At 39.3% G+C, this 17208-nt stretch overlaps 1 protein-coding gene across 1 annotated transcript in view; it reads right to left on the reverse strand.

Annotated features, from left to right (window-relative positions):
• EDIL3 (EGF like repeats and discoidin domains 3) overlaps window positions 1-17208 on the reverse strand; it is a gene marked incomplete at both ends in the record, with an annotated part of 263433 nt that overhangs the window by 101710 nt on the left and 144515 nt on the right. Inside the window, one exon of the mRNA XM_082012856.1 lies at window positions 4363-4476. Coding sequence (XP_081868982.1) covers window positions 4363-4476 — 114 coding nt within the window. The remainder of the gene's footprint in view (window positions 1-4362; window positions 4477-17208) is intronic.

The raw sequence follows: 17208 nt of genomic DNA on the forward strand, positions 1-17208 counted from the left end.
GCACAGAAACAAGAAACAGGTTCAGAGAGTGCAAGAACAGAAGGAGATGAGGCTGCATCAAGGAAATGCTGAGGCCTTAAGAAATCTGGAAAGTGATATGGAATTAATAGTTTAGCTTTTGCATTCAGAGGATGGGGAAAGGTGCTCCCTTTCCCTTCTGTGTCTATTAAACATCTGCAGGCAAATTTTGTAAACACCAGATGCTCAGTGAAGTATCTTTTAGCAGGTTGATAAGCTTATTCCAGAACAATTGAATATGTTTTGAAGCCGTCAGTGCTCTTGCACTCCACATTACTTTGACTTTGCGTCATTCTGTGTTTTCCAGCAATGAGAAGCAGCTGGTTTAAGTATCATTTATGCCTGAGTGGCTAAAGATAGCAGTAGTCAATAAGAACGAAAGAAAGAAGACTGAATTTAAGGCTCTCTAGAAAAAAAAATGAGAGGTCGGGACAATGCTTCAAAATGAGAAGGTTATATAAATAAATCAGAAGGTGGCCCTGAAGGAGCGGAAGCATTGTTGGGTGTGAAGCACACCAGTTGGCCGGAAGATCACCTCCATGTCTTCTGAGAACTGTACTTCATGGCTGAGCCCTTAGAAAGCAACTCCAAGCCTCATCCATGCCAGAAGGAGACTCGGAAGATGGTCAAGGTAGTACAAATATGGTTCCAAGCTCATTAGGCATTTTAGTGATATTTTAGCACTCAGTTCCAGACAGGCCTTTCCCTCTCACTTCATCTGCACCAGTTACTAGCAGAAGCTCTTGGGACTAGTCAAAAGGATTTTGGGTGGGTGTTCCACATGGCTCACAGGACCTGGGTGTAACACAGCAGTTGTCTCACACCGGGAAAGTGCAACACATGATAAAATGGAAGGGAATTATTTAGAGTATTAGCTAAGAGAAACTAATTATGGTGGAATTAAATGATGGAATCAAAAAAATAGAGAAAACTTAGTTGGAACATTAGGAAAAAAACAGTGTGACATAAACTACTTCAAGCTGATGAATAACATGTCATTATTACAAAGCATTGGTATTTGGGATGTAGCAAACTAGATATACTATTAGAAAATGTATCCTTGAGAACAAGATTGCAATGACAGGAGAATGGACTGCATGAGGTATTTTTGCCTTTTTTATTCTTGATCTAGGGTATTTCACATATTCTATCATGCGGATTAGCAATCTTTGAGCTTTGTGAGGTAATTCTGAAACAGCAATCAGTAATTTACATAATTAGTGTAACAGTATTTAATTATATGATTACTGTAAATATGTGTAGAACTCTAACGGTGTAATTAGAATGTGTAATTACTACTTGTAACTACATAATTAGGTATGATGACATAACTAAACTTCTCATGAAAAAAAGGATATTTACAAGCCCAGCTATAGGAACCAGTATAGTGCACAATTGTATTAGTGGAATAAAAAGTTACCATTTTAATGCTAGCTGTGCTAAAACTAGCTCAAAAGTAGATGAATGTTACAAATTTGTGAACTGTGCCATAGTACTAGAAGAATGTATTGACTTTCCTGAACAGGAGCAGTTCAATGATTACAGTCATTACAAACATTATTCCCATGATTAATTATCTCTTATTTGTTGATAACTCTTCATATGCTTAGCTGGATAGCATGAGTATGAAGACTGGTATAACAGAAGTATATTTACATTGTGTAGCACTTTTCATGACTTAAATAATATATTACTTTTCTCTTACGTGTTCAAAGCACATCTGATTTGACATTCCTCCCATGATACTGTCCTGCACACACCAGATTGGTGGTACCTCCATATGCAGGTCCCTACCCAGAGGAAGTACAAAACAGAAGTTATATACCACTGGATGCCAGTGCTCCATCACCACCCTCCCCCCCCCATTTACTACACCATAGAATCATAGAATCATAGAATGGTTTGGGTTGGAAGGGACCTTAAAGGCAGTCTAGTTCCAACCCCCCTGCCATAGGCAGGGACATCTTTGACTAGACCAGGTTGCTCAAAGCTCCATCCAATCTGGCCTTGAACACTTCCAGGGATGGGGCGTCCACAACTTCTCTGGGCAGCCTGTGCCAGTGCCTCATCACCCTCATAGTGAAGAATATATTCTTATATCTAATCTAGATCTACCCTCTCTCAGTTGAAAGCCACTACCCCTTGTCCTATCACTACCTGCCCTTGTAAGAAGTCCTCTTCCAGCTTCCTTGTAGGCCCCCTTCAGGTACCGGCCGGCTGCAGTAAGATGTCCCTGGAGCCTTCTCTTCTCTAGGCTAAACAACCCCAACTCTCTCAGCCTGTACCCTGACAAATTAATAGTTACTACAAAGCACATTTTAAAACTCACTGTCCTTGATCTCTACACCAAAGCAATTTGACTGTTGTCTAGATCCTTATCATAATTATAAAAAAACTTTAGCACTCAACAGAATTATCCTTTCAAATAATTTAGTGTTCTCTATGGGCTAGACGATGGAGCCTTGGGTCACAGTTGTCAGCATTTATCTACAGAATCTTCTCCAGAAATGATTGCCTTACCAGTGTAAATCCCCAAAATATGACCCAGAAGGACAGACTGTACGTAGCATATTTTGAAATTCAGTAAAGCCTCACTGAAATTAGCAGGATTCTTTCACTATTTCAATATACTGGAAATGTGTATTTTTCTACACATATACTTTCTGTAATATGCTCTGCAAAACAGAAATATGTATGTATATATATACACACATATAAAACCAAATCCAGTAGAATATATCATATAGACAGCTTCACACACAAAGTTAGTTTTTACATATAATCACATATACATCTATAAAAAGAAAAAGAAATACAAAATAACAGATGATGATCCAGAAAATGCAATGATCATTTCAAGTAATAGCTCTGACTACAGAGAGATTGGGTTTACGTGACCTATAATCAGAGCAATGTTCACGATGCAGCCAAACAAACAGAAGGAATAAACTGTGAAGAGATGTATGAGATTCCTGGTAGAATTCCAAATGGTAGTTCAGTTGCACTTTGTAAGGAAATACATGAAGTGATTCACCAGCAACTTTTACAGAAAACTTTAATAGATATTCATTTTTTACAAATTCTTTCAGGTAGACATATAGGCTTGTACGATTTCTCAAAGTACATCTTAATCTTTGATTTCTCTCTAGAATTATATACACGTTATGTTGGATGCCTCACATTTTTTCCCTGTTGCATATATAAATCCGGGAATTCACTGAGGCTACTTAAAAAAATTCCTGGCTTGTCATTTCTAGTTATTGGTCCATGTTGTTTTCTTCTCCATTCATCCCCATGCATCCACAATGTGAATATAGAAAAATGAATCATATTCTTCAGGTTTGTTATGGTTTCATTTATTTAGTATTCAACTTCCAACAGTGGTTTTTTTTTTTTTAATTTTTCCTGCTGCACATAGTAGATCTTCCTTGGATGAGAAATCCCCTTTCTTGAATGTGGATGATTCCAGTATTTTAGGTATTTTGAAGGTAATATCTAATACTACAAAAGTTAATTCACATATACTTTCCCCTTTCTCTTTAAGGTACCAGGCTTGACATATCTTGGGACTACATTAGCTCTTTCCACAATACCATCACATTAGTATCCTTTATTCGACTAAAACTCACAGGCTTTCTTCTCTGCAGTATTTCAAATCCATGAGACTGTAACACCTTATTAGCTCTTAAGTAATTTCTTACGTAAGTGCATCTTGTACCTTAGCATTTTATTCTATTTTTGTTGTTTTGGTCTTCAAGATTATCTAGTTTTTCATATGTGAAGACCTCTTTTGTAGTAACAGCTTTAGGAATCAGACTTTTAAAGTGCATTCATAGCCAGTGTTATTGCTAAAATCATGAGAGATTGTTCCCAGGACAGATCCTGGAGGAACTCTACTAACGACTTCTCTGTAAACCAGTGGTCCAACTTTCAGAGACTAGAGACATCTCAGAGAAAGTAGCACATATTTTTATCCTGCTCTTGCCCTTGTTGATATCTGTAAATAATTACTGTTGAAGATAGGATACTTGGAGAGATGAACACCTAGGCTGAATCAGTTTTTGTATTTTTCTACTTTACACTATTTAGCCCTTCTCGTTTGCCTCTTAAATAATAATTTTGCATTTTGCACATCTTTCCATCATATCAGATGCTTTACTTGAATGCATGACAGATTTGGTTTCTTAAATTTCCTCTGCTTGAAAAGAAAAAGATTGCTATTTTGAGCATTATGTGTTTGCAGACTAGAGAAAATTTTCCACAGTATACTATAGTTGCTTCTGCAAAAGAAAATAATTATTTATTTTATTTAGAAAAATAAATGTAAAAACATGCAATACTTACTCTGTTGACAGTTTCTTCCCATAAATTCACCTGGACATTCACAGGAATAGTTGGCAACGAGATCTGTACAGATTCCACCATTCTTGCAGGGTTCAGCTTCACATTCATTTACATCTGCAGGTAGCACACAAGATAATGTCAGAATTAGCAAAGAGAAATTGTAAAAGCAATAAGCACATGTTTTAAAGCACTAAAACACAATGTACTTATACAATTGACATTAGAAGACATACATTCTTTGCCCAGCTAACATGCTCAGTAAAGGATGTGAATAAACAGGGAGTGCTTTAGGGAAAAAACAAAGCAATCTCATATTAATTTAGCTAGTTTCATACACCTACTAAAGTTTTACTGTGTCCCATCACACAACAGAATTTAAAGTTTTACTCAGGGATTTCACTGTAACTTCCAGAGGACATCAGGGTCACAAGTAACAGTTTGTCCTTAAATAAACAAATTCAATTAATTCTAACACCCATTAGTGATCTTTACAACTTCAAGAAATGTAGCTACTTCTTTATCAACAGATGCCAGTTAAGAATGTCTCTCAGTTCATCTTAATTCATCAAATATCTAATTGACAAGGTTGTTTAACCATCTAAAAAATTTCCTTTCTGTGCATGAGTTAGTGTGCAAATTGAAACTAATAGCTTGATCCAGAAGCTTGCAAATTTTATTAAATTCAAAAGACAGAAAAGGTGGTTAATTTCATTTGAATTTCCCTTTTCCAGTACATTTTGTCAAATGCTGCAAGAATAATAATCCCCTGTGTTTTTCACTGCAGTGACCTTCAAGGATAATATCAGATTCTTTTTCTCAAATGCAATATAGTATTTTTCAATTATCATAAATAGGCAGATAAAGGATAATGATATCACATAATTAAAATTCTCCATCTCTGCATTTATGTTTACTCTGTATGGAGCAGAAACATTGTACAGATACTATACATCATTGTCTCAAAGGGCTGCATCAATGCATACAGTTAAATATTTAAAAGATACACACTATCTTCATTGAGAGTTGAAGTCCTGTTGCATTAGACACTGTAAACACCAAAAAAAAGTAGTCTCTAGCTTGTACTACAATTTACTTCACTCCGTTTTGCTTACATCCATACTCGTTCTGGACACAGTTGCTGATAAAGCGCGTATGTGTGTAGCACAGAAATAAATTCAAATGAGAAGACACTTAACAGAGATGAACTAGCTGCATTCATTGGTGGGCAAAATGTCCTATGAATTGAAGTAATACTCCTGACTGTTGTGTTGAATCTGATTCTGTCCCCAAAATGCAAACCTGCTTTGTGCTGGCATATATAAACTAGAGATGCTACATAAATGTCTAAACCTGATTCAATAAGGCTTGCACAGAGGAAGCAGAATTCAGCTCCCTCAACAAAACTGCTTCATTTTTGGTAGTCGAGTATGCAACTTTTGTACTTTTGATTTGATCTTCTACAGTTATTAGGAATCTATGTACAAAATTCAGTGTTTGAATAAACACTTCTTCCCTAGAATGATTGCTTTTGTGATGTCTCCAGGGAAGTCTGTACCTCCAGTCTTTTCTGCAGATATAAAAAGCTGTGTAGTTTTTAATCTATGTGTGCAATGTATGTGAGGAAGGTTGAGAGCTGGCTGAATGGCCGGGCCCAGAGGGTGCCGATCAGTGGTATGAAGTCTAGTTGGAGGCCAGCAGCTATGAGCATACCCCCAGAACAAATATTGGTCTGATCCTGTTCAACAAGCTTCATTAATGATCTGGGTGGTGGGGCAGAGTGCACCCTCACCAGGTTTGCTGATGACACAAGGCTGGGAGGAACGGCTGATACACCAGGTGGGTGTGCTGCCGTCCAGAGGCACCTCAACAGGCTGGAGAAATGGGCTGAACAGGAACCTCATGAAGTTCAACAAGGGGAAGCGCAAAGTTCTGCTCCTGGGGAGGAACAACCCCGTGCACCGGTACACACTGGGGGGCTGACCAGCTGGAAAGCAGCTTGGCACTGAAGGACCTGGGGGTCCTGGTGGACAACAAGTTGACCACGAGACAGTAATGCATCCCTCATGCCAAAGGCGGCCAACAACCTCCTGGGCTGTATTAGGCAGAGCATTGCCAGCTGAGAGCACTGGCACTGTTTATCTTAAAGAATAGGGTCAGGAGGAAACTCACCAATGTATATAAAATACCTGAAGGGAGGATGCAAAGAAAATGGAGCCGGGCTCTTTTCAGTGGTGCCCAGTGACAGGACAGGAAGCAATGGGCACAAAATGAAACACAGGACAGTCTGCCTCAACATCAGACAACACTTTTTTACTGTGAAGGTGACTGAACAGTGGCATAGGTTTCCCAGGTGTTTGTGGAGTCTCCATCTTTGGAGATAATGGGTCAAAACCCATTTGAATATAGGCCTGGAGAACCAGCTCTAGGTGGCCCTGCTTGAGCAGTAGGGAGTGGACCAAATGACCTCCAGAGGTCCCTTTCATCCTCAAGCCTTCTATGATTCTATGATAATCTTCCCATGGCTGTGAACAGAACGGCAGGGACAGACCTTCAGCTAAATGTGGAGGCTAGTTTCAGTTCTTTGAACCAGAAGAATTTCAGATTTTTATAATAAAATTAGTGATGGTTACTGATCTCTGAGCTTCTTTTTAATCCCTCATGCCTTACTAATTTTTGCCTATAAAGATTTCACATACTGGACTAATAAAAATTCACAGAGATAGCTGAATTTCTGTCTAGTAAAGAGGAACAAGAGGAGTAAGAGTTTAGTGTGTAAGAAATAAGAACCTGCCAAGGGAAATTACCAAAGAACAGACCTGCTCAATTCTAAATTAAATTCTTTATACGTATTTATAAGATTTAACAAGATTCTTCAGCTCCCTATTTGCCTTTTTAAGCAAAGCCTATTAACCTTACATTTTCATCAGGTTATTTATCATTTTGATATAGACGAACACATTTGTGGGAAAAAATATCAAGGTCATTGTGAACTAAAAAACATTAAGTGAACATATGAACTATCTCTTACTTGGTGAAATAAAGGTAGTAATTTATCCTCTTAAAAGCTTTCCATTGTAAAGATAACATCTTCTCAAGATACTTAAATTTTTCTAATTTTCCATTCACACTGAAATACGTAGGAAAAAATGCACAACTTTCCAGCATATGTCATATTGTCTACGCAATGATGTAGAAAACAGAGTGAACCTTAAGTACCAGATACTTTTAAAGCAATCCTCATATTCTATCCCTATGGAGCAATCAGCTATGATCAGTGCAGAAAGATGGAATTTTTTTATTATTAACTTTGTTACTTGATTTTTTCCCAGTAATTTGAGAACTCTTAGTCCCATCAGTTCAAACAAATATGTCATATTTGATGAATGAGGAAAGACGGGCTCATTGTAGCATCATGTCTGATACCAGAACAGACTTTTAGTTGGAAAGATAATAAACTGTACAGTGTTAAAGAAAGGAGCATGAATTCTACAGAATTATTTGATTTACTATTAATTTTCATTTTATTGAATGTGCAGATGTAGCATATTTAATTAAGAGTTGTTCCTGCAAATTGTGGTCAGATTTTGTTCAAATTCTTAGATGTGCCAATTATAATACTAAACTTTAAACCAGGTGGTGTGTTTCTCTCTTCCGAAACACCTATATTCCCTTTTAAACTTTGTCATATTGTCATGATTACGAGTAAATTTGAATAGAAATTATAAAATGCCAGAGGTTCTGGAGTAGCTGTTCCTAAAGACAATAAAGGCTCCTAAAGAAAAGCTCTCTGTATGCGTCAGTGTCCTGGTTTCAGCTGGGATAGAGTTAATTTTCTTCACAGATGCTAGTGTGAGACTGTGTTTTGGATTTGGGATGAAAATACCACTGATAACACACTGATGATTTCAGTTGTTGCTGAGCAGCCAAGGGCTGCCCAGCTCCTCACCCCACCCCACGGGCGAGCAGGCTGGGTGTGCACGGGGAGCTGGGGGGGCACAGCCAGGACAGCTGACCCAGCCTGGCCAGAGGGGTATTCCGGACCATACGGTGTCAGGCCCAGTATATAAAGCTGGGAGGAAGAAGAAGGAAGGGGTGGGGGGACGTTTGGAGTGATGGCGTCTGTCTTCCCCAGTCACCGTTACACGTGCTGGAGCCCGGCTGCCCTGGGGATGTGGGGAATGAATTCCTTGTTTTGCTCTGCTTGCACGTGTGGCTTTTGCTTTACTTATTAAACTGTCTTTATCTCAAGCCATGAGTTTCCTCACTTTTTCTCTTTCAATTCTCTCCCCCATCCCACCGTGGGGGAGTGAGTGAGCGGCTGCCTGGGGCTTGGTTGCCAGCTGGGGCTAAACCATGACAGTCAGATATGAATTCTTCACTGACTATACAATCAACCTACCAACCTGAGAAGAATGTGCTTTTAATGTAAATTAACTAATACAAAGCAAAATGACTGTAGGTTGCTCATGATTTTTCAGGTATGCTGAGGTTTTATGCCCGGTCAGATTTTGAAGCGTAGTGCAGATAACAATCTTACACACTTCAGTAACTAAAATACAGTAACTGGGCACTACCAGAGAATTCAGAGTTCCTCAGAGACGGAACTAAGACGACTGTTAAATATTGACTGAATGGGCTCCTGGAGAGGTTTAAGTGCCAGCACAGGAGTGCTTCTCTGTGCTAACTTCTTGTAATGCCACACTTCTAAATAGTGTCCAAGTTAGGGAAAAAAAAACCCCAAACAACCAAAAAAACCCAAATCCAAAAATCCCAACGCCCCCCATGCCAAATCCCCCAAAATTTCTCTACTGAAGATGGATTCTAAATTGATAGTGGTGCAGGAACAAGGAAACACTGACCATTTTCTGAAAATATATTGTTGCTTGAAGGGCTAAGACAGTTGATTAGGAAGTTAAGGTTTCTTTTTATGTTGAAGATGATTAAATTTACATTTCCTACCTTTAAGATCAAACTATAACTACAAAGCTATTAAGCACGCTTCTGTTTGAAGCACAGTTATTGTGCAACCTGGAACAGAATTATGCTGTCAGAAACTGGGCAAGTAAGAGAGAACTTCATTATATTACATACTGATCTGGAGAATCATCAGGAGGCAGAGTTCTGGGGTTCTGTCCTTCTTGGCTGGATTATATATATATTTTTTAATACTCTAACTGTTTAATAAAACATGAATAAAAACTAGTGTTGTACTTGCAAACATAATATAATTAAAAATACATAATCCTCATTTTGGACGTTACCTGTTAAATATGGTCACGTGTTTTCCTAAAAAATTACCCCACATGGAATGGGTATATAAATTGTATAACTGTTATAATTAAAATTTTAACTATTACTTCCAGTAATTTGAATTCTTCAGCAAGCAACTTGGTATAAACCTGACTTTCAGTGACAAAGGGACTGATAATCTCAATCAGTTATTTTGCCAATGCAGCTTGCATTTTGGCTGCAAATGCACTCCAGTGTCTTGTTCCTGTCCCCTGCTTGCTTGTTCTTTACTTAGCCCAAATTCTTGGTCCCTGCCACCTGAACCCTTGTTTCTGATCCAGGACTACCTTTTGCAGTACAGACTCCCTGAAGTTCCCTCCTACTGACAAGCACATTATTTCCTCACCCTTTGGTTTTATACTCGTTTTGGCTCCTGATGCCACTTGGTCTGCTCATCTCAACTCTAAGTCACGTTTTTAATCAGTCTTCTACCTTGATAGAACGGTTGGCCCATTGCAGCCATTGCACTTAGGTTCAGTGTCCATACTGGAAGTTAACTTGGCACTTATTAGTAGCATTAATTAAACATAATCCAGTTATGCCTTACTAATATTGCAAATGTTTTTTTCCACGATAAATCAATTTAGTACATAGAAAACAGATGGTTACAGAAGATCAACTGTTTATAACCTCTGTATCATTAACTGGCTTCTATGAAGACCCACAACTACACACTGGATAAAGATCAACTCACAGTTTGAGAAACATGACACCCTTTTACCCTCCAATTTTTTTTTTTTTAAAGAAAACCAGAAAACTCAGAAACTTCCCTACCCAGTTCTCTTTCAAAATAAAAGTAGTTGATAACTAACAACGTGTTCAAATACCTTTACATTTGGAAACTGGTAAGGCATAACATGGAGAAACACCTAGTATAGAATAATTATATTTTAGCTAGAGCTTAGTCTAGGTTTTTATTGCAGTTGCTTGATGGTTCTTGGTAGATTTTTTAAAATGCATTCTCCATATTTTTTCTTTACTTTATACTGATCCTGAAAGATTTAATCACATTAATAAGCACTATATCAGTAAGACCACACAACGTGTATGAACTTGCTTGCAGAATTTTGTAATATCCTGTTATTGTTTAAAAATTAGATTCCAGATATTCAAACTTTTCATTATTACTTTCCTAACATATACCAAGAAAGTCAGATCGTATACTTTTTTTTTGTTATTACAGATTTGTACCAATTCTCTCAAGCACAATATTTTTTTTATGAGACATTAAATGGTAAAACTCCATTGAAAAGAGTAAAATTATACCAATTTTATTTGGGAAAGAATCTGACTCAAGAGAGTCAATAGGATATGGCTATCTTAACAGCAAGCTACTCATCTAAACGATAAAATTTGAAGGATTACAGAAATTCACATATTGAATGACACACCTCCTTTAAGAGGAGGAGTCTTTTTGTAAAATATTAAAAAAATTAATTAAAATTTTCTTTATTATATTCCTGTGGTTTACTAAAAACACCCTAAATTATTAAGGTCTCCTAAATGAGGATAACCTAATTTTTTTTCTAAAAAGCTAAAAAGAACTATATTTAAATAGAATGAATAAGCATCACCAAGAAGTTTGCAAGCACAGGTATTTTTGGTTAAAAGATACAGAAGACATAAGTAATTACTGTGAAAATCATTCATGCTATTATTGTGAATTATAAGTTTAAGGAGTTTCTAACCTGTTTCTGAAGAAGCTTTTGGCTGTAATTAATGTAAACAAAAAATAAGCTGTAACTTCAGCTATAACTGTCCCTTGATTTAACCAGGATTATACAAAAACAAGCACTAATACATTACTGGTACAACCCTGGTGTGAAACATTTAAAAAGAACTGCAGCATATTCCCATGAAATTTGGGAACTTAGTAAATATTATTAAATCTGAACTGTATGTTCAATGCATAATCAACACAAGACAGACATCTGTTAAAATTCAGTGATTTGATTGCTTTTTCAAACCTAGTTTCCTGACCACAGAAGGCTCTAAAAATGCTATGCCAAATAACCTGCAGGAAACTTCAACTATAATGTCATACTCAAGTGATTCACTGTTCAGTTATCCTTATTATCTGATCTTCAAAAAGAGCAGAAAACAGCTTTACACTCGAGACAAAAATGTACTAGCCCCTTGCTCCCCACCCTTAAGAGGCTAAACATTATATTACCCCTACTCTCATTATTCTATATGAAGTCTTCCTTCTCCTGCAAGTATTTGGTTCAACATATTGCAGTAAATGTCCTCCAGAGTAATCCATCACACAGCTGCCTATTAAATTTTTTCCTGAACCATTCAGTACAAATATTTCATATAATATTACTCTATTAAGAAGACAGTAAGTCAGGTAAGAGAGTTACTAAAGTTGTATTCTGAGTCCAAAAGAGGCATTCTAAATAAGCAAGTCAAGGAAATAAAAATAATGTCTAGGCATAAATCAGAACTTTTGGCTTGACCATGTGCGAATGTTTGAGATACCTTTGTAATCACCAATAAACATTAACATCTAAACACATAGCAAAAACGTTTTTTACAAGAGTTCAGTTGCTCCTCCCTAGAGTTCTGTCAGAAACTGCCTCTTAAGCGTCCTTCCTAATGTAACAGGCTTGCCTTTCAAAGCAATTTTATGTCCTCTCAGGCTTCTTCAGACTAATTTCTACTTTTTTCATTATGTCTCTGTAACAAGACCTCTTGAAAAAAGAAAAAAAAAAATCATGCTACCTGTAAACACTGATGTTTTTCCTTAGTTTGGAAAAAATCAAGTGTTATTTCCCATCTTAGTGGTTTCTGAAATAATTTTAGGTCAGCCTATTTCAAGATAATTTATAGCTGTAATTCTGAGTGTGCTTTGATTCGTAAAGAAATCCAAGTTCTGAGAAACTGAAAATGAAAGAATATTTTGAAGGTTTTTAAAAAGACACATAAATTTAATGTGGCAAGTAAAATCTTTAATTTTGACAAAGCAGCATTTTTTATTATGACTAATTTTTTCCCACAACTTCATTTATCATTTCTTCCACCTATAATTTATAAATAACAGTAACTATAACCACAGTTTTCAAAAGGCTAACATTAACTGTAGAGCTGTTAGAAAATTAATAATAAAAAAATTATCAACACCCAATGAAATGTTTTGCAGAATAATGTTCTTCTTTGGCAGTTTGAATTCAGGCCAGAGGGGAAAAAAAAAAAATCGCGTTAGGAATTGCTGGAAACTTACAGGGGTGTATGGGGTTCGCGTGCCAAGGGTTTGGTAGCGGGGCAGGTACAGGCCGGCTCCTGCGAGCAGCTGCCAGAAGCTTCCGCCATGGCCGCCAGAGCCAGCGCCAGCCGGCTCCGAGACGGACCCGCCGCCGGCCAAGGCCGAGCCCAGCGGCCACGGGGGCAGCGGCTCTGGGGAACGGGGCGAAGAAGGGAAAACAAACCGTGCCAGCGCGGCCGGGGAGAGGAGCGAGCCCGGGGGAGAGGAGCGGCCCTGCGGCCCCCGGCTCGGGGCAGGAGGGGCTCCGGGTGCCGGAGCAGAAGGTCCCCGGCAGCCCCCGGGGAAGCCCCTGGGGAGGCCGGCTGTGCCCCCCGCGGCCATGGAGCTCCACGGGGGAGCAGATCCCCACCCGCTCCCGAAGAGGCCCCAGGCCGGAGCAGGGGGATGCCCGAAGGAGGCCGTGACCCCGTGGGCAGCCCGCGCTGGGGCCGGCTCCTGGCAGGGCCTGTGGCCCCGTGGGGAGAGAGAGGAGCCCCGGCTGGAGCAGGTTTGCTGGGACCTCGCCGGGGCCAGGCTGGAGCAGCCCGTTCCTGAAGGACGGCACCCGTGGGGGGCCCAGGCTGGAGGAGCTCATGAAGAACTGCAGCCCGTGGGAAGGACTCACGTTGGAGAAGCCCGTGGAGGACTGTCTCCAGTGGGAGGAGCCCCACGCTGGAGCAGGGCAGAGGGTGAGGAGTCCTCCCCTGAGGAGGAAGGGGCAACAGAGACCAGGTGTGATGAGCTGCCCGCAGCCCCCACTCCCCATCACCCTGTGCCGCTAGAGGAGAGGAGGGAGAGAAATTGGGGAGTGGAGCTGAGGCCGGGAAGAAGGGCAGGGTGGGGGGAAGTGTTTTTAGAGATTTGGTTTCATTTCTCAGGACCCTGCTCTGATTTTGAGTGGCGATACGTTGAAGCGTTTCCCCAAGCTGAGCCTGTGCTGCCCGTGACGGGCCCTGGTTGACTGGTCTCTCCTGCCCTTATCTCGACCCATAACCTTCTCACTGCACTGTCCCTCCCTGCCCCGCTGAGCAGCGCAGTGACAGAGCGGCTTGGTGGGTGCCTGGCCGCTAGCCGAGGGCAGCCCACCACCTGATGCAACTTCTATGAACACTGCGCATCACAACACAGATGCGCACTGCATCACTTCAATATACACGTTTAGCATTTTATGTGCTATGCACATTTTATAATGTGCAGGTTTTCCAGCAACAGAGCAAACATTAATTTCTGTATTTTTACACTCCAAAAGTTGTTTTAATTGCTTTCCTTAGAAACTATTGGAAACTATATTAATGAATGGTGAGATCACAGAATTAACTTCATAAAAACCTAACGGGAGCTTCTAGAGAGAGTGCAAAGGTGCCTCTCGACTTCAAAGGACTTTGAGCAGATTCTACATAAGGTAGGAGTATTTGCCACAGTAACTCTATATCTTGTTGCATTCACAGCAGTATTTGTGGCTTTGTTTTCATACTTTTTTGTGTATTTTGAAGATAATTTTTAATCCCTATTTGTTTTGAAAATTCCCATAAAATAAATGAGAAAACTGACTATTGCTCTGATCATACAATGAAATTTGAATCCCCATAGGTGCCTACTGCCTGTCTTGTAAAATTTTATCTTTTACTTATAGTCACTAAAATGTTATTATAATTTACTCTGTGGAGTCACACTGCCAACACAGGACTATGTCAGTATTTCCTGATCTTCTATTTACTTCTTTAAATGCATATTTAATGGCTTTTCATCTGAGGTAATTTAAATTTAATAGAATTTTGGAATAGCATTCCAAGGACTTTTCTTATTAGTTTTAGTTTTAAAAGAGTTGGTACTTTAAAAGTTTTTATATAAATTGAAGCAGATTTTTCATTTTTAATTACTTTTAATGTATACTGGCATGGAAACCTTCATCCCATTAAGTAACTTACCATTTAATTTTATGCTGTAGAAGCATGTCTTCAGGGCAACGATTCCTATAATTTCCAATGAACCTTATTAAAATAATTAGCTATTTATATACCAAGCATTTGACAAATCAGTTTAACCGCAGTTGAGAAAAAAAAACCTTGATTAAAAAGAGAATCAACTTGTGAATCATTTTTTATTACAAACAATGCTCCAAAAATCTCACCTTCATGAGTAAATTATCCAGCATTAGACTGTAACATCTAACTGGAATATTTTTTAAAATAGTGTAGGTAGTCTCATAGCAAGAAGTCCAATTATTTTCAAAGAAAGTTTGAACCCAGATCAGTAAATTAGCGTGTTTCCCTTCACATATCCCAAAATAATTGTATTTCTTTAGAATGCAGTTGATTATGCATTTCAGAATAGAGTGAGCATGGGGATATATCTTTTTCACATGAGTACAGTTATGGCATGTGTTTTGAAAAATGTTATTAGACCAACAAGTCCTGGAGGATATGATGATGGATGTTCTATAATGACTAAAACAGATGGTTATATTTGCTTGCATGTCTGTATTTGATATACATGGGGTGAAGTGTATTCCTTTATGGCCAATCTATATACATCTCATTTAAGCTCTCATGAAAAGTTGTCTGTGGGACTTCAGTGCCCTTATGTTGCATAAGTGCACGTAAATGTGCTACATAAAGGTCATTTCTACTTTTTGCTAATACCTTTCAAATTCATACTCCTAGATGCTTATAAATATATGCATGTTTTACTGTTTATGAATCTTATTGTTAGATTTAATCGCAGAAATAATCTATCACTGTAAAGAGGAGAATGGGTTTAGATCTTCTGGCACAGTTCTCTAACCTTTTTTTCCCCTCTAGTGGTTACAGAGTACCACATTTTATTACATTTAAGATATATGGATACATATTAGTTTAAGAGCACATTTATAAATCACTTAAGAGTTGTGGAGGGTTATTAAATAAATGGATGGCTTAATATATGATTAACTAAATGTCAGTTATTCACTATAGCAAATCACTATGTTCATTATAACCACAAAGTACCACCTTAGTCCTGCGACGATTATATGTTTGCCTATAGTATATGTACACAACCATAAGAGCAAGAGAAGAGACCTGGGGAACTACAAGTTAGTCAGTCTCACCTTAGTTCCTGGGAAGGTCGTGAAGACAGCCATACTAGAAAGCATTTCCCAACACATGAAGGACAAGATCGTGATGTAAAGTAGTCAGCATGGATTTATGAGGGAGAAACCATGCTTGACCAAGCTGATAGCCTTCTACGGTGAGGTCACTGGGTCAGAGGATGGGGCTGAGCAGTGGATGTTGTTTACCTCAACTTCAGTAAGACTGATATCACTATCTCGCATAACATACTCATCAGCAGGCTGACCATGCAGGTTAGAAATGTAGACAGTGAGATGGATTAAAAAAACGGCTGAATGGCTGGGCCCAGAGCATGAGATGCAAAAGTCCAGTTGGAGGCAAATTACTGGTGGTGTATTCCAGGGGTCAGTACAGGGACCAACACTGTTCAACACCTTCACTAAAGACCCAGACACTGGAACAGGGTGCACCCTCACCAACCTGACAGATGCTACAGAACTGGAACGAGTGGCTGATACACCAGGTGGGTGTGCTGCCGTCCAGAGGCACCTCAACAGGCTGGAGAAATGGGCTGAACAGGAACCTCATGAAGTTCAACAAGGGGAAGCGCAAAGTTCTGCTCCTGGGGAGGAACAACCCCGTGCACCGGTACACACTGGGGGGCCGACCAGCTGGAAAGCAGCTTGGCACTGAAGGACCTGGGGGTCCTGGTGGACAACAAGTTGACCACGAGACAGCAGTGCACCCCCACGGCAAAGGCGGTCAGCAGCCTCCTGGGCTGTATTAGGCAGAGCATTGCCAGCAGGTAGAGGGAGCTGATCCTTTCTCTCTACTCAGCACTGGGGAGACACAGAATCATAGAATCCTTTGGGTTGGAAGGGACCTTCAAAGATCTTTTAGTTCCAACCCCTCTGACATGGGCAGGGACATCTTTCACTAGATCAGGTTGCTCAAAGCCCACTCCAGCCTGGCCTTGAACACTTCCAGGGATGGGGTATCCACAACTTCTCTGGGCAACCTGTGCCAGTGTCTTACCCCCTTCATCATAATTTTTTTTTCCTAATATCTAATCTAAATCTACCCTCTTAACAGTTTTATCCTTAACCTGGAGAGAGGTTGTGGAGTCTCCATCTGGGCAAATATTCAAAACCTGACTAAAGACAGTTCTGGGCAACCTGCTCTGGTTGACGCTGCCTGAGGATATGGTTTGGACTAGGTAATCTGCAGAGGTCCCTTCCAACACTTCTGTGATTCTGTAATATT

Source organism: Phaethon aethereus (assembly GCF_964289735.1).
Source record: "Phaethon aethereus genome assembly, chromosome: Z".
Classification (NCBI taxonomy): domain Eukaryota; kingdom Metazoa; phylum Chordata; class Aves; order Phaethontiformes; family Phaethontidae; genus Phaethon; species Phaethon aethereus.